At 37.7% G+C, this 18,265-nt stretch overlaps 1 protein-coding gene across 7 annotated transcripts; it reads left to right on the top strand.

Moving 5' to 3' along the window:
• Positions 1-1,371: 1,371 nt before the first annotated feature.
• Positions 1,372-17,427, top strand: Piga (phosphatidylinositol glycan anchor biosynthesis class A). Of its 7 annotated transcripts, XR_013431918.1 has the most exons (8): positions 1,372-1,493; positions 5,098-5,871; positions 10,228-10,360; positions 11,308-11,440; positions 11,607-11,813; positions 12,743-12,876; positions 14,568-14,751; positions 15,100-15,237. XR_013431918.1 is itself a non-coding variant. In XM_021722831.3 (7 exons), the coding sequence occupies exons 2-6, from the start codon at positions 5,154-5,156 to the stop codon at positions 12,848-12,850; spliced, it is 1,299 nt and encodes a 432-aa protein (XP_021578506.1). In that variant the 5' UTR covers positions 1,372-1,493; positions 5,098-5,153; the 3' UTR covers positions 12,851-12,876; positions 15,100-15,236. The 7 variants fall into 7 exon arrangements, 5 of the variants coding, with proteins under 5 accessions (XP_021578506.1, XP_040145319.1, XP_005316046.1 ...); XR_013431919.1 differs by lacking the exon at positions 12,743-12,876; XM_021722831.3 differs by lacking the exon at positions 14,568-14,751 and having other exon boundaries at positions 15,100-15,236.
• Positions 17,428-18,265: the final 838 nt, after the last annotated feature.

Here is an 18,265-nt window from a genome sequence, read left to right on the forward strand (position 1 = left end):
TATTTACCTTTATTTTGTTTTGTTTTGTTTAATCAAGAATTGAATCCAGGGGCGCTTAACCATTGAGCCACATCTCCAAGCTCCCCCCCCCCTTTTCTTTTAAATTTTGAGACAGGATCTTACTAAGTTGCTTAAAGCCTAGCTAAATGCTAAGGCTGTCTTTGAAATTGCCATCCTCCTGCCTTAGCCTTCTGAGCTGCTGGGATTACAGGCATGTGCCACCATATTTTCCTTTTAATGCTCAGTGCCTAGGACAGGCTAGAACATGTCAGTGTTCAATGCCAAAGTACTAACAAAATACAAAAGTGGGGCTGGAGTTGTAGCTCAGTGGTACAGAGCTTGCCTAGCATGTGTGAGGCACTGGGTTCCATTCTCAGCACCACATAAAAATAAATAAATTAATTAAATAAAATAAAGGTATTGTGTCCATCTACAACTAATATATATATATATTTGTTATATATATTTGTTATATATATATATTTGTTATATATATATTTGTTATATATATATATATTTGTTATATATATATATTTGTTATATATATATATTTGTTATATATATATATATATGTATATATATGAGAGTATTTAATTATCTCTGGAGGCTTGGGGAGACCATCAGAAAAAAGGTGAAATCTTAAGGGGTGAATAGGCTTATTCCAGGTTTAGAAGGGAAGCCATCGTGGTGGTAATGATGGTACTCAAAAAGGAATTTGTTCTTGTTTGAAAGTACAGGCATGGCAGGGCTGGGGAACTCCAAGTGCCAACTGTGAAGGGTGGGTGACCCTCAGATTACTCCTACTGATTCTATTAGTCCTTTGGCTAAGCACCAGCATAACCAGTTGAACCTGTTTGAGTGGGAGTCCTCAGATGCCGTTCCCGCTACTGTGAACAGTTGTCTGATAAAATGTAAGTTAAGCAGTTGAATCAGAACTTTATTAAATAAACACTGTTATTTTTTTAGTGAAGCCTCCTGTATTTGGGACAAACTTGTATGAAAAATTATCTCAAATTCAAAGTTGGCATTTTTATTTGTTTTGATCTGCTCTTTTTGTGTCTTTTTATTAGTTGCATCTGGTAATTCTGCCAGTAAGGTTCTGCTGTGGCGCCAATGATTACAAACAAAATGCCACCATGACCCTGGCTTTCGTAGCCTTCTCTCCGGAGACTCTCCAATCGGAAGCGAGCAAGGAGAAAACAGGCTTCCTGAAAAGAGACGCTGTAACTAGGCAACCAGGATAGGCACTCACCCAATCTTCTGCAGCATCTAGAAGACGTGCGCACGCGCTAGCCGACGCGACCTCTCGCGCTGAAGGGTGGGGACGACTGAACGTCGCTCTTTCACGTGACTTCGGTGCCTCCTTGTGATTGGATGCCTCGGGGGCGCGGCTCTCGGGCGCGGACGCTCCGGATTGGTGTTTCGGAGCAGTGGGGCGGAACCCCGGCTACAGCCGCGGGAGGTCCGGACACCGGCGGCCACGGGACTCGCCGGTAAGTGCGCATCTGCCCCTCTCCCCTCCCGCACTCTGGGCCACTTCTGGTCGGCGCTGTGCTGTACCTGCTGGGGTGGGGCAGGCTATGTAAGGGATGAAGCTGGTCGGGCTTCAGGCCCGGAAGTCGGGTCTAAGGGTCTCCGGAGTCGAGTGGGGTTGAGGAAGCGTTGAAGGCTGGAGCCGGTTCGTTGGCTAAGGCTGGTGGGGCGAGGGACTGGGGACGGCGGGAGTCTGGGCCTTAGACCCCTGCACATACTCTGGCCATTTTCCTCCTCCCTTTGGGCCTAATCAGACTGTGCCTGACCCCGCCAGGTCGCGGACTGAGCGGGGGCACTCCCTCCTTGGCCCTAGCACTCCCTAGCCACCTCTCGGAGTGGAGCCAGGCTATCTGTGAAGTACCTTCCCCTTGATCCCCAACCGCCTCCAGGTCTCTCCGAGGCTCCCCATGAGCCTCCACTACTAATGACTGCTTGGGGCTTGTTGGCTATGTCGAGAATTTTAAGGTCTTCTTGAGTTTTCCAGTTTAAGTGGCTGGGTGGAGACTTTGGAGAAATTGCTCAACTTGTGTTTGTACAACTTCTCATCTGTAATTTGAGAGAGAAATAAGTCGTATCTCTAAGCCTCTCTTCAGCTTTAAATTCGAAGATTCTCAGATTCTGTTGTATATTGAATGTTGATGTCCTGATGGTGGGCAGAATCCTCAGAACATTTCAGATCAATGACAAAATTTTAAATAATTTCATTTGGCTCATTACGCACTGTTCATTATCATTCATCTTTTGAAACTGAATAGAACTGGAAGTTCAGGTTTAAGTGACAAATCACAGTAACACAATATTAGTTAAACCACTTCAAAGTGTTAACTTGAGGAATCTCAATATTTGATAATGTTGAATCTTTAGAAATTCAGTTCAGCAGACACTGCTGGAGTATTTCTGAGAGCATATTTAAAATGTAGATAAGGGCTGGGGCTGTAGCTCAGTGGTAGAGCGCTTGCCTCACATGTGGAAGGCATTGGGTTCAATCCTCAGCACCACATAAAAATAAAACATCACATAAAAATAAAATAAAGGTATTGTGTCCATCTACAACTAAAAAAATTTTAAAAAATGTAGATGAGTTTATTGGAGAGAATTGATGTTAAGACTTTGCACACATAGTTAATTTGTATTTTCTGAGTTTGCAGGTGAAATCTGCAACTCAGATTAAGGATGGCTTCCCATTGTATAGTTGAGGTTTCTGGAGCCCTGGGCATCTTCATTTGTAAGCTAAGGAAGATTTTTAACTACATCTCTAAGATTCTTTAGCTATAAAAGTCTAAGAATCTGGGGCTTGGGATATTGGCTCAGTTGGTAGAGTGCTTGCCTTGCATACACAAGGCCCTGGGTTCATTCCCCAGCACCACAAAATAAATAAATAAATAAAATCTCTCTTTCTGTTTGATGTGGAACATTCATTAAAAAAAAAAAGTCTAAGAGTCTGTAGTAATATTGAATGAGCATTTCACATTGATATGGCTTTAGGGGATCCCTGAGATATACATTTCTCACTTTAGATATAGGAACTGACTGGAGATGGAGACTGTCTCTACTTTGGCCTTATTTTCAGACTCCACATTGAAAGGAGAGCACTCAGGGAAGAAGGGCCTACATAAAGAAAGTTTAAGAAAAAAATGAAGGGAGCAGTTTGATTATCACCATCCTTGAATAAGGAAGGAGAAAATATGGATTTTCCACAGCATGAACTCCAGGTGACATTTGAAAAGGTGCTATCTAGTTCCAGATATATTTTAACATAAACCACAGAGCCAATACCAGCAGAAATTTATGAGCTGAATTGAATCAGTGGCTAAGCTCTAGAGCAGGAATCAGCAAACTTTCTGTAAAGAGCCAGATGGTAAATATTTTAGGCTCTGTGGGTCATATGGTCTCTGTGGCAGATAGTCTGCTGTTGTAGCACAAAAGTAGCCATTCACATAAATGAATGAGTGAGTCTGTGTTCCCATTAAACTTTTTACTTACAAAACCAGGCAGTAGACCAGAATAATTAGATTTGAATTCTGGGCTGTTTTAATCATCCTTTCTCCCTAAAACTTAGTGGTGTAAAACAGCAACCATTTTGCAGTTTTTCATGATTCTGTAGTCTACTAGGTATGGCTAATGGTATTTCTGGTCTTGCCAGTGGCCACCAGGGAGGCTGTATTTAACTAGCAGTTTGGTGAGAGAATGGGTCCAGATAACATGAGCATGGCTGGGCCTCTGGCTCTCTCCATGTAGTCTGAGAGCTGGTCCCTCTTCATATTGTCTCCCCCATGTCTCTGTAGCGCAATAGCTAAACTTCTTATATGGTAGTTTAGGGTAGTAAGAGTGCATAACTGGAAGCCACAGGGCCTTTTTCAAGCTGAGGTCAAAAATTCGCATACCACTTCTCTTGTGTCCTGTGAATTAAACCTGATCCAAATGCAAGGTGTAGGTGGGATCACCAGTGAAGCACATTATGCTGCCTCTAAGGAGCTGAGTGATCTTGGACAGATTCCTTAACCTCCCTTAAGCTTTAGATTTTCCATTTATAAAATAGAGTTGATACCTTATAGGGTTTTGGTGAAGCTACAAATAAGATGCAGAAAACTCTTAGCACATAGTTCCTATTGTATAGTGGCCATTTAATAAGTAGAAGCTGGTAAAGTGATAACAGTAGAGGAAAATATGCACATGTGTATATATATGTATGTATGTGATGTGTGTGTATGTGATTATTGAAAACAACTGGTTTGATGGTGTTGCAAACCATTATGTACTGTGGTGTAACAAACTCATTTAGAATCATGAATAGCAATGACTTTTTAAAAATTATTTTATTTATTCTTTTTAGATATACATGACAGTAGAGTGTACTTTGACATATGTACATGGAGTATAATTCTAATTAGGATCCCATTCTTATGGTTGTATAAAGATGTGGAGTTAACACTGGTTGTGTATTTATATATAAGGATAGGAAAGTTATGTATAATTCATTCTACTGTCTTTCCTATTAGCATCCCCCTCCCTTCCCTTCATTCCTCTTTGTCTAATCCATGAACTTTTAATCTTCCCCTCCCTATCCTCTCTGTTTCTGGGTTAGCATCCACGTATCAGAGAACATTTGGCCTTTGTTCTTTGGGATTGATTTATTTCGCTTAGCACAATATTCTCCAGCTCCATCCATTTACTAGCAAATGCCATAATTTCATTCTTCAAGGCTGAGTAATATTCCCTTGTGTATATATAACACATTTTCTTTATCTATTCATCTGTTGTAGGGCACCTAGGTTGGTTCCATAGCTTGGCTATTGTGAATTGAGTGAGTAGCAATGACTTTTAGAGCAAAATAAAGACACTAGCAGAATCAAGATGTTGCAGAATGTAGTTTTCTTGTATGGCACCTAGTAAAAGTTAAGCGAGTAAATGTTGTCAAGTGAGTAAATTCATTATATGCTTTGTTTTTATGTCTAGGGGAAAAGCTAACAAATTTACGTTAACATTAAAACTACTTTCTAACAGGATTTGGAATATGGAATGTGTTGTGTCTCTAAGCTGAGATTCTGTTTTGCTCTTTTTCAGGTAACAGGATACATAACTGGGTTGCTCTTAAGAACTGATGCCTAAATCACCTCAGCATGGCCTGTAGTGGAGGAGGTGGGCATGGCCAGCCTTCCTCAGCTATACTCTCCCCGGTTACCCCTGGAAGTCTTTCCACTTCTAGAACCCGTGCCCATAGCATATGCATGGTGTCTGACTTTTTCTACCCAAACATGGGAGGCGTGGAGAGCCATATTTACCAGCTCTCTCAGTGCCTGATTGAAAGAGGGCACAAGGTCATAATTGTCACCCATGCTTACGGAAATCGAAAAGGCATCCGTTACCTCACTAATGGCCTCAAAGTCTATTACTTGCCTCTGAAAGTCATGTACAACCAATCTACAGCCACGACCCTCTTTCACAGTCTGCCATTGCTCAGGTACATATTTGTTCGGGAGAGAGTCACCATAATCCATTCCCATAGTTCTTTTTCTGCCATGGCCCATGATGCTCTCTTCCACGCCAAGACAATGGGGCTCCAGACAGTCTTCACGGACCATTCCCTTTTTGGATTTGCTGATGTCAGCTCGGTGCTTACAAACAAGCTTCTAACTGTATCTCTTTGTGACACAAACCACATCATTTGTGTCTCTTATACTAGTAAGGAAAATACTGTACTAAGAGCAGCACTGAATCCTGAAATAGTGTCCGTCATTCCTAATGCAGTAGATCCTACTGACTTCACTCCAGACCCATTTAGGAGGCATGATAGTGTAATAACTATTGTTGTTGTCAGCAGACTTGTTTACAGAAAAGGTAATGAAATGATAGCTATATTTGCATTGCAGTCTTTTTTCCTTATAGAAAGCTGTTGAATACATGTGTGTGTATATATATATGATGATTGTTTGGTTTTTCATTTTGTTTAATGGTTTTATAATTACTTCTGCATTAACCAGAGTAAAGAAAGCTCTGAAGTTGGTTTACATATCCAAGGAGAGAAATTTTTAGAATGGTAATGAATGCTGCCCCCAGCCTTTGATGTTTTAATGGTTGATGAAAGATAAAAACAATAACCTGATGCTGTGTCATCACTAAGATCTTTTACAAAATTAAAATAGCCCTGCACATGTGGTAAGAAGTAAAGGATTCAACCCACCACATGGCCATTTCTTTCTGATTGTAAAGGTAATATATTTTCATTGCAGATGTTTTAAAAGCTAAGAAAAGCACAAAGATGAAAACTAAAATCAGGGGTATTGGTGTTATTCAGAGATGACCCTAATGGACATTTTGATTTATAATTAACTGTCCTTTTTATGCCTATGTCCATATGCTCAATATGAATGGGCCTGTTTGGCACACTACTGTTTTATAACTTGCTTATTTGATCTAATCATATATGAGACATTGATAATATTGGCAGGTAAGTGGTGAAGAAGAGAGGATTCGATGGCCCAAGGTTAGAGCCTGGTTCTATCCTATTGTATGATTAAGGGCAAGTTATTTAACATCTCTAAGTTTGTTTTTTCATTTGTTTAAGCAACGGTGGGAACTTTGTGAAAGTTCACTAATGGTTCCTATAAGTCCTTAGCCCAGGTTGTACTTGATAAATGTCCAGGAATATCAAGGTTTTTTTTTTTTTTTTTTTTTTTTTTTTTTAGTGCAGCACTCATAGACGCCACTAAAGCATTTGTGGAAACTCATTTACCAAAATCTGAAATAGTCTGATTATTAAAAACATAGAGCCAGGTGCAATGGTGCACATCTGTAGTCCCAGCAGCTCCAGAGGCTAAGGCAGGAGGATCTCAGGTTCAAAGCCAGCCTCAGTTCAAAGCCAACTCAGCAACTCCCTAGTAACTTAGTGAGACCCTGTCTCAAAATAATAGGGCTGGGGATGTGGCTCAGTGGTTAAGCACCTCTGGGTTTGAACCCTGGTACCAAAAATAAAAATAAATAAAAACAGAGAGAGTTACGAATGCTATTTATGAACCTAATAATCACTTATTTACTTTCTTGAAATATTTGAACTTAATTCAAAATATTAACCACACTGATTAGTGAGTAGTTTGATGTAGAGCTGCTGGCTTCAGGTACTAGTACACTGATTTCAGTGGCTTCATCTTGCACAGTCACCTTCACAAAGCACAATCTACCATTGCTACTTTGGGCTTCTTTTAAGTGGGGTGAAAACCTAAAGGTGCATGAAGTGATGTTCTCCTGGACTTTTAAAATTTGCTTTCAGTTTTACACAGTGGTTTAAACATTTGTTTCTCATCTGACAAGAACTTAGTTCTATGACTTTTCTTTATTGGATTTTTCAACCATTCAGCTTAGTTTTCATAGAAACTTATATTGTCATTTTATGTGATGCTTAATTAAATTAACCAGTATAGTGACAAGTACAACTGGCATTACACAGATTTGTGAACAGATGCAGCAGGTTTTGGGTAAGCAAGAAACTTAGCAGTGTACCAGTGTACTAGGGAGTGGCCCAAAACCTAGATATAGTCCCTGGTTGGTATAGTTCACTTTTGGAATGGGAAGCTTAAGTCCACTTAAGGGAGACTGGTAAAAGAAACTTAAACTAAACCATATTTTTCTGGGGCCAAGGCAACAGTATGCTTCTATTCTTTATCTGAGAAGATATGAATGCGGCTGGGGGTGTAGCTCAGTGTAGCTCAAATAGAGCACTTTGCCTAGCATGTGCAAGGCTCTGGGTTCAATCCCCAGCACCAGAAAAATTAAAAATTAAGAAGAAGATATGAATGGACTTGTATTTTATTCTGAATCTCTTGGGATATTGGTGACGTGTTTGCTGTAACTTAGAAAATATGCTTAATTTATTTTCTAATCAAATAGTATACTTTTGTGAGGTAGCTGAGTATGAGGCATATGTGATTAAGGGTCAGCAAAATTAACTACTCATCCAAAGGTTAAACCTATCACCTTTACTTCACTATTGTGATGTTTTGACCAGCTGAGCTAACCACCAACAGAGTGAAGGTACAGCTTCTCCTGTTTAATACTCAACAAATATTTATCGAAGTCTTTCCATATGCCAGGCACCCTGCAAATAGTGGCATTCTGAGAAGGAATGGCCACATTTGTAATCCAAAACTGAGTAGTCATATTAATGGTCCATTCCTTATTAACAAATTAATTTCTTCAGGAGATGTCTATTGTACCAGCTATCAAAAGCATAATGGAGTGGATTAAGTAAGAGAGGCTAAGTTCAAATTTTCTTTGCCCAGATTTCCTGGTTGACTTCTGAGCCCTGTTTTGCTCTCTGGCAAGGTTTCCCCATGCTCTGTGTGTGTGCAGGCACACCCCATTTCCTCCTATAGTGGTAATGACAACCTACCATTTGTATTCTGCAGTTCATAAAGCCTGTGCATGGTACAGTACCTCACTTGACCCTCCCAACAACTGTAGGGTAGATGTTATCTGCATGTAACAGACAAAGAAACTGAGTCTCAGAGAGGGTAAGTAACTCACCCAGGTTACACAGTAAGTAACAGACATGATAAATGTGAGTCCAGCTCTTCTCGAGTTAAGGCCTCTTGTTCCCTTACTCCCAGCCTGGTCACCATTATCCTAGGATAGATCAGAAAATGCTTTAAAATATTGTTAGACTGAGCTTTGAAAGAAGTTTGAATTGAGAATTTTTCTTGTCTTTTTGAGTATAGCAATTGAAAGTCTCTTTGTCCGTTCCTTTGTGTTAGACTCTTCTTAGAGGCACCAGAAATGATTTTTTTTTATAGTGAGGAAATAAACCCTTTATTCTGATAACTATTATAGAGCACTGATAGTATTAACCAGTCTCATTTTTTGTAAAGTGATTGTCAGGATGAAATGACAATGCATTTAAAGTACATTGCCTGACATAGGAAGCATTCGGTAAATGTTAAAAATTATCAGCAGTTATGATTATTGCTCTATTTTTATTTGAAGAGTAAACTCTTGTATTTGAAAGGGGGGAAAGAGAGAAAAGAAAGGAAATGAAGGAATCATAGAAGACTAAATGTTATTTAGCCACCTTTTGCTTTATCTAGAAATTCAGTTGATGGATTTGATAATGGACTTGAAACAAAGATAGCTAAGATTTTTAATGAGAACCCTTTATTAATTCAGAAAAAATACATGGGAATTTATTTTTGATATACGCCATCCTCTTTTGAAAATACCAGCAGAGTTTCTTTAATGAATCCTACTTTGCATTACTTAATGAAAATGACCTTATATGTGTCATTTCTCCCAGCATCTGTTTATAATTGATCTGCCTGTTTGTGGGTAGATGAACATAAGAAATGAATTCATGGATGTAAATAACCAAATAGTAGCAACATTGCTATGGCTTTCAATAGCCCCTTACTTTTTCAGACTATAGGTCATGATTTACTTTATTACTTTATATTACATGAGGTTGTGGTTACAGATTATCAGAAAATATTTTTTTAAAAGGAATCAAGATGCATTTTTTTGTTCTGTGGGCTGTAAAGATCTAACAGTTGAGGTCCAACTACCCTCATTTACTCCCATTCTGGGAAAGTGGGCTATAGCTGGTTCGGGTGGACTTTTTAAAATTCTGCTAACACTGTAGGGTTCATTACAAAATCCTTTGTACAAACTGTTTTGAGCAAAGTGCAGGGAGTAATTAGACTTTGTTGCTTAGTCCTTTCCTGTGGCAGGAAGTGGAATTATAGACTGATAGAATTTTATAGCTGAAAGAGACCTTGGTCTTTAGGTACATAGTTCCCTTCAATTAATAGATCAGGAGACTGCCATGATCAAAGGGCTCGCTGGTTAAAAACAACAACAACAAAAATACAGCAGAGGCAAGACCTAGATCTCCTGTTAGTCATTCTGCTGTGGAGAAAGCTAACTCAAATCTTAACCACCTTAAATACCACTTAACGTGGATAAGTAAATAACTTATAGTATGTTGAAACAGGATTAATTGTCCATATTTTGGGTGTGTGGAAGGTAACAATGGATGTCAGGGTCTTTGTCTTCAAGAATTGCAACTCTTGAGGACTCCTGGGAATTTATGAAGCATTCTACTCTTGGGAGATTTGGTATCTCCAAGTGAGTGGATTCTCGGTAGTTCTGATGATTTTTAAAGTTTAAATATTAATATATCTAACATTCATCTTTATTTTATATTTTCAGGAACCGATTTGCTTAGTGGCATAATACCTGAACTCTGTCAGAAATATCCAGATTTAAATTTCATAATTGGAGGAGAGGGACCAAAGAGAATCATTTTGGAAGAAGTACGAGAAAGATACCAGCTACATGACAGGTACTGATGGCTTCCATAGTGTTGTGAGTGAGAAGATATCAGCTATCCATTTTGGTTTTGACTAGATGTCTGTTTTAGATGTGCTGCTTCTCCTGCGTGTAATTGATATAAAAATGTAGTATAAGTCCTGTTTTTAAAAGAATTTACATAAAGTGAGAAAATGAGAATTCAGTTTTATTTTTTCTATTAGTCCAATATTATGTGACTTTGGGGGACAGTTGTTGGAGGCACTGTGGAAGGCACACACCCACACACAAAAATAACCACTTTGGAAATATTTGTAGATTTCTGAGCCATATTTTGTTGTGATTTAAATAACATGGCACTGGCTAGGCATGTAGCTCCTTGGTAGAGCACTTGCCTAGCATGCACAAGGCCCTGGGTTCAGTCCCCAGCAGTGGAAAAAAATAACATGGCCCAAATCATGTAAATTGCTCTGCACACATAGGTTCAGACAGGTATTTTCTTCAGTAACTTTGATAACACACAATATGTGTATGTATGAAACATTTTTTTGGGGGGGGGGTGTGCAGGGAATTGAACCCAGGGCCTTGTGCATGCAAGGCAAGCACCCTACCAACTGAGCTATATCCCCAGCCCCTGAAACAGCAATTTTGAGAAGGCCATTTTCCTGTTAGAAATGAGGAAATATTCAATCACCAAAGTGTATTAATATTTTTATTAAATGCAAGTTAGTTTTGGAGAAGATGAAATTTGGTATACATAACAAAAGTTAGAAATATGTAGTTATATGAGTTGTAACTCAACGGCTTTATAAGGCTTTCTTTTAGATCATTGTTTGATGATATTGGTTTTTAGAGGTGGTAAACATTACAATAAAAGAATCTAAGTGTAATATAAATAGCTAACTTAGCTTAGAAATTAAATTTCTTTTGTGGCATGATTTTTCACTCCCTTCTTTCTTCCCCTCTCATTTAAAAAATCAGGGTGCGTCTTTTGGGAGCATTAGAACACAAGGATGTTAGAAATGTCTTAGTTCAAGGACATATTTTTCTTAATACGTCCCTTACTGAAGCATTCTGCATGGCGATCGTGGAAGCAGCAAGTTGTGGTTTACAGGTAAAAAGCTTTCAGGGCTTGTATTGTTGGGATTTCTGTGTTCATATTTTGGAAAGGAAAAAAAAAACACACTGAGACACATGCTGTAATAATTTTTTAAGTTGATTTTGTTGATTTCCCCAAGGTCTGATTATATGGACCATGTATTCCTTTTTTTCTTTTCAAGGTTGTAAGTACCAGGGTTGGTGGAATTCCTGAGGTGCTTCCAGAAGATCTTATTATTTTGTGTGAGCCTTCAGTAAAATCTTTGTGCAAAGGGTTGGAGAAAGCTATTTTACAACAGAAGTCGGGGGCATTGCCAGCTCCAGAAAATATCCATAACATAGTAAAGACTTTCTACACCTGGAGGAATGTTGCAGAAAGAACTGAAAAAGTATGTCACATGCTGAGAAAAGATTTTGTCTGAACTCTTGATGTTTCACACACATATTTGCTTTCTTTTACATACAAGTTTGCCATTGATATTGTTGGTTAAGTTTATGAACTCTCTTCCTTATAGAAAGAAAGGAATTATGCATTACTTTTGATACACATGCTGGCTAAGTTTTCGTTAAAACATTGCATTTGACTTCTGATTTTGTTGATTTTCCTGAGGAAAATTAGAACAACCTCATAACTTGTTAATATTTAAAAATATTAAAAATTTAAATATTTAAAAGTATTAAACATATTTTTAGTTATAGATAGACACAGTACCTTTATTTATGTATTTATTTATTTTTTGAATGCAGTGCTGAGTATTGAACCCAGTGCCTCACATGTTCTAGGCAAGTGCTCTACTAATGAGCTACAACCTCAGCCCATAACTTGTTTTTTTTTTTTAAAGAGAGAGTGAGAGAGGAGGGAGAGAGAGAGAGAGAGATAATTTTTAATATTTATTTTTTAGTTCTCGGCAGACACAACATCTTTGTTTGTATGTGGTGCTGAGGATTGAACCCCGGGCCGCACGCATGCCAGGCGAGCGCGCTACCGCTTGAGCCACATCCCCAGCCCCCATAACTTGTTAATATTTGATTCAAGCTGCTTCCTAAACTTTTTTTGGTCCTTTTGCTAACTAGTATGATTTTCTGCAGGAAAATGATTTTTGCATCTTTGAACTGTTTGAGAACATAATAAGTTAGAATTCAAAATATACTTAAAAAGTTGGAAAAATGATCTCAATAAAAGACAGCTATAGGGAATTTCAAAAGGACAGGTACAGGAAATAGATTGACACCCTTAGGTAGGAGAGTGTGCTTGTGAGAAATGCTTCCTGATTTTGGTCTAGAGACTTCATTTATTCTATACAGTTTTATCCTTTAGGTCTTTCTCCTGACTACTTCTTCCTCATGCCTTTTATCACCATGTAACAAGCTGAGTGGAAACAACTCATTCATTGTGGAAACAACAATTCATTTTCTTAGTATATAGAAATCCTGGACCAGAAAGACAGCCAGGTAGAGTATGGAAAAGGTTTTAGTGTAGAGTAGTGCTTTATATTTTCAAGGTATGCAATGGAGCAGACAGTTTTTAGCCTGAAGTAGTAGCAAGGTGTAGCAGAGAAGAGAATATATTGTCTTTTACTGTAAGGCTTTTTTACTTAGTTTCAGTGATCAGATTCAGTATATAAAATGAGCCCATATTTGAGAACAAATTCAAAAACATCTTTATCTCTAAAAATGGTCATATGTAATAAAATTTTCAGTTGAAACATAAGATATTTTTCAATAAATGTTTTTGACTGAAGTCTGTGAGGCACTCTGACCTTTTAGAAGTCTTGCAGAATCTCAACCCATGTGAAATAGCTACCTCTTCCTTTGAAAGCTGGAATCTAGCACTGATTATCTGTGACTGTGCATGTCAGAGTTACCTGGGTAACCTCTTCAGACTCTGTCTCCCTGCCCCCTTAGCTCCCCAACCACTTCCTAAATTCTAATGTGATTCTGGGGGAGCAGAGATGGAATTTTGTGTACAGTTAGCAAGGATATGTGGCTAGAGAGGTTTTTGGCTTTTTTTTTTTTTTTTTTTTTTTTTTGGTGATACCACTCTTTTGTCCATCCTGATTGAGAACCATAGCTCTTTTAAGTTGTGACTTGACCTTCTTGATGGACATCATATAAAGAATTCTGAGCTATTATAGGTAAAGAATTATGGTGACAGTTTGTTAGCATACATTAAAAGAGCTAGTTAGGACTTTTCTTGTAACCACATATTTTCTATTAGTTACATTTAAAGTAATAATAAAGCATCTGTATATTTTTTCTATTTTATACTCTGGTAGTTTATTGTATACATTTAGAAAAAAGTAAATCCTTATCTATATCAGATTGTCACATTCTCGTCACAGTAGTAAATTGTTATTTTATCACCTAAGATAATAAATTAACTGACATGAAAAAAAAAACAGGTCAATTGTAGTTGGGCTTTTAATTCTAGACATTTTGATTCTTTTCTTTCTTTCGAGATTGAACCCAGGGGAGGGGCACTTAACCGCTGCTACATTCCCAGTCCTTTTTTATATTTTATTTAGAGACAGGGTCTCACTGAGTTGCTTAGGGCCTTGCTGAGTTGCTGAGGCTGACTTTGAACTTACAATCCTCCTGCCTCATCCTCCAGAGCTGCTGGGGTTACAGCTTGAGCTGCCATGCTTGGCAACATTTTGATTCTTTTAAACTCCTTTTAACTGTGTTGTTCAGAAAGTTGATCACAAAATTAAATTGGGCTTCAGCCTTCACATAATTTTCAGCCTCATCCTGATTAAAATGTTTATATTTAAAATGTCCTCAGGATAGAAGAACTAGATGAAAGTGTCCTATACTTTTCAAAGGCCATTGACCTGTAGATCTTGTACTTCATGTTGTAACTTTTCTTGAATTTAAAAGAAGATGGTTTACAGGTCTGTGAAACGAAGCACAAGTAATGCTTAAAGGCAATTAAAAAAATGGTCATGCTGGCCCATTTGATGTGTTCTAAACAAGTATGTTTAAAGATCTTTGGGTTTTGCTATTTTAGAGCAAAACGTGCTCAGCAATGTTTTAAAAAGCAAGCCACCTACTTACCAATTCTCAGCAGCAAACTCAGTTTGCTAAAGTGTGAACTATGCTGCCTACTAAAATTTACCCCCTATTTTCCCCTGTTTTACTTGCAGTCTATGGAATGTTTCTGGGTAGCATGGATGGCCTTGTGGCAGTAGAAAGAAGAGCCTGTGTATCCCCAGAAGCCCACTATATTGTGGCACTCTGATTATGTCTGATGTCTGCCAGATGCCAGTGAGAGCTTTCTTTGACCAGTCAAGGCATTGACAAGACCAGTCCTGCTTGAGCACTGCTAAAGTCAGTGTTGAATTAAATATCCTTTGCATTGGTGATCCCAAAGAACTGTTCAGAAATTGTAGGTCTTTGGTATTCTAGTACTTAGCTGAAGTTGATGGTGATCTCCTAGGGGAGAGGAATTAATTGTAGCTTATTCTTTGTGTCACACATATCTAGCTAGCCCAGTCTTTTGCCCAGACTGGGCAATGTACCCAATGAGAGTTGTATCAAAGGGCATTAAGGACATCCTTACTATAACAACAACAATAAACAAGAGCAAATTCTGTTTATGTTTCTGAATCTTTCCTGGTCAGTGTGAATTGTCCTTTGATGGGTCCACCAGCTCATTCTCAGTCTTCTCTCCTTCAGGTGTACGAACGGGTGTCGGGGGAAGCCGTGCTGCCGATGGACAAGCGACTGGACAGGCTCATCTCTCACTGTGGCCCAGTAACAGGCTATATTTTTGCTTTTTTAGCTGTGCTCGACTATCTCCTCCTTGTTTTCCTGAGGTGGATGACTCCAGATTCTATCATTGATGTTGCAATGGATGCCACGGGGCCAAGCGGTGCCTGGACTCATCAAAATCCTGACACTACACAAAGGGTTGAGAATGATGAGGTTTTAGACACACCCAGATAGAATAGAAAACCCAGGTTGTAAAGTTTTAAACATTTGTAATAATTCTATTAAGGTGATTGAAAATAACCTTGCTTTGTTTGTTTTTGATTGTTAATTTTAGCAAGTTATGCTACCTCTATATCATTCGATATTTTCTTTTGAGGAAAGAAAAACTTATGCAATTCCTGAGTGTAGAAACTCCTTGCACTTCCTTAAAATATAGAAGAGAACGTTTAAGCCACTCAGGTATGAAATTTTTCAGATTACTGAAATCCTTCTAGCAGAGATGTTTTAACATTATATTTTGAGAGTTTGGGTGCTGAAGGGCCAAACGTTTCTGGGCATTTTTTGGCCAGTTTTTAACGTTAAAGCATTAATTAGACACTCACCAGATGTTTACAAGTTTTCTTTAGGGAAGTACAACAATTACATGTTCATATACATTTATTAGATATTTAAGTCATGCTCTTAAAACATTTATTGGGTCCATTCGGTAAGCATTACATCTAATCAGTGGGTTTCTTAAGTAAGATAGACTGTCAGTTACCAGCATGTTTTGAGTACCTGCTCTTGTATAGAATGTTGAACTAGCTTCTTCCTGCTGTTCAGGACCCTGGTTGCATTTGCTCTTTGCTCATCTTTCAGATGGCTTCTTTTGTTATAGTCATACTTGACATGAGATGGTAAAATGTCTAACATGCCAGAACTGCTCATATTAGTTAATGCCAGGAAAAGTCACCGGCATACTCTAAGTATTTCTTTGATCGGTTATGTGTGTTCTCCTCAGTAGAGCCTTCATCTTCAGTTATGTTTATGAAGCTTTTGATTTTTAATTTCTAGGGACCGATATCACTGTTGATAGTGCAGAGAAGCCCTCCACATTTTCAGTGCATAATTTAGTCTTCTGTAAATGGCCTTTGTGTTTTCTGAGCAGAATGTATGAGGTGTGCCATCTCACAACCAGCTGCTACCCTGTCCTTTTGATATAAGTCGTTTCCTTCACTGTGGCCTAGCTGATGTCTGATAAGTATTGTCAATGTGCAAAAAGGCTTTACTTAAGAATGTTTTATTTATAGCAAACCAACTCTGAAAATCTTAGGACACAGTCTTTTTGTGAGTGGATGTTGTTAACTATAATTGTTGTTGCCCAGAGCCATGGGTTTTTAAACCCCAAATTATCCACATGGTGTGTATTATTAATTCTTTGAACTCTTTAGAATAAGCTTTTGTGAAAAAAGGACTGTGAATCAAAACAATGAGGCACTTGTGGGTGCACTAGATAGATTCTGTCAGTATTGTGATTCTGTACAGGATTTTTAAAATGACAACATTCACAAAACTTCTTACTTTTTAAGAGTATCTTAATATGCCTATTATCTGGTTGCCACTGGTATAAAAGAAATATATTTGTGTTTTGTTTGTACTAAAACACAAATGCAAGAGTGCAATTTTTAAAATCTAGAAGCTAGGGATTCTTTTGTTGGAGAAAAATGGACTGATCTAAACTATTCAGCCCTACTAGGATTTTTATGCATTGAAACTGACATAAATATGAAATAAACAGTGCAATATTCATGGTAAAGTGAGAAATGGTTAACATTTGGTTTTATTTATTCTACTCAGCAATTTTAAAAGGTACACTACTATTTTTTCCTTTTGCTTCTTAATTTATTTTTCAAATTTGTCATTGAATTCTTCAGTTGTTATTTATTTAAAGTCAAAATAGCATTTAAAATTGTTTTTGCATGTAAGATGTGTACTTTACAAGTGAGAAATTATTTTCCTTTTTTTGGTTTTCAAACAAATGAAAGTAAGTTTATTTGTCTTACATAAATCTTAATTTTCAGACTTCCTGGATACCTTAGTTGTAACTGTCAGTGTTGCACTGGTCAGTATGTGGAAACACATTGTTCTACCCCATTACTTAATGTTTATTTAAAAGTGAAATTACATTGATGAGGAATTTATTAAAAATATATTGTATTTCTTTTGATATTACAGATGGTTGCACATGTAAAATTGATTTGTTAAAACATGCTACATGCCCAAAAATAAAGATGAGAATGACATTTTTGACAATTTTCTGAGTTTGTCTTGTTTTATGACCAGGATATTAGTTACTGGTGGAATAGGGTCCTCCCGCCCCACCCTCCCTTTTGTTTTTCAGTGTAAATGTGTTGCTTGGTTTGTTAGTAAAACAGGAAATGTCCTTCAGATGATGACTCATTCTTTTATTTCTACAAATACTCTTTCTTACTCATGGAAGAGCAAGTTCCATTGCACCATTGTTTCCTGACCCAAATAAGCCCTTGTTTTGCACTGCACTAGAGTTCTCACATAGGATAAATGAATGCATCTATACACTATTGTTTATGTGAACTACATAATTATACTTTATATCTTGCCAGATATTGTAAGAGGAATTTGGATTTGGAATTTGTTTATAAAAGCCCAGCTTTTCCCACCCCCTTTGTTAGAACCACTGTAAAGTAGTCACCTACATTAAATCAGATTTTAGTTCTGATTTATCTTACACCAGAACTTATTTTTGGCAATGTCATGTATTATAGGTTTGTATTTACTTTTGTAAAGTGTTTTTAAAGACCTTTTTTTATCTATCCTTGTATGCCCAGAAGGATGTGTCCAGATGTTAAATTGTGTGATTCTGTGATTGGGTTTTTTATATGAAATTATGAAAATTAATTCCAGTTTTGTACAAAATTTGATTTGTTTTCTGCAGTACTTTGGGGAGTTGAGTTTATTTTATCCTTGATCATTTATATTAGGCTGAGGCTCAGTGGATCTCAACTGAGAGATGGGGGATTATTTTGTTCCCAAGGGGATGTCTGGCAAAGTCAAAACATTTCTAGTTGCATCTGGATGGGGTGTGACATTAGCATCAAGTTGAGCAGAGATC

Source organism: Ictidomys tridecemlineatus, chromosome X (genome assembly GCF_052094955.1).
Source record: "Ictidomys tridecemlineatus isolate mIctTri1 chromosome X, mIctTri1.hap1, whole genome shotgun sequence".
In the NCBI taxonomy this organism is placed as follows: Eukaryota; Metazoa; Chordata; class Mammalia; order Rodentia; family Sciuridae; genus Ictidomys; species Ictidomys tridecemlineatus.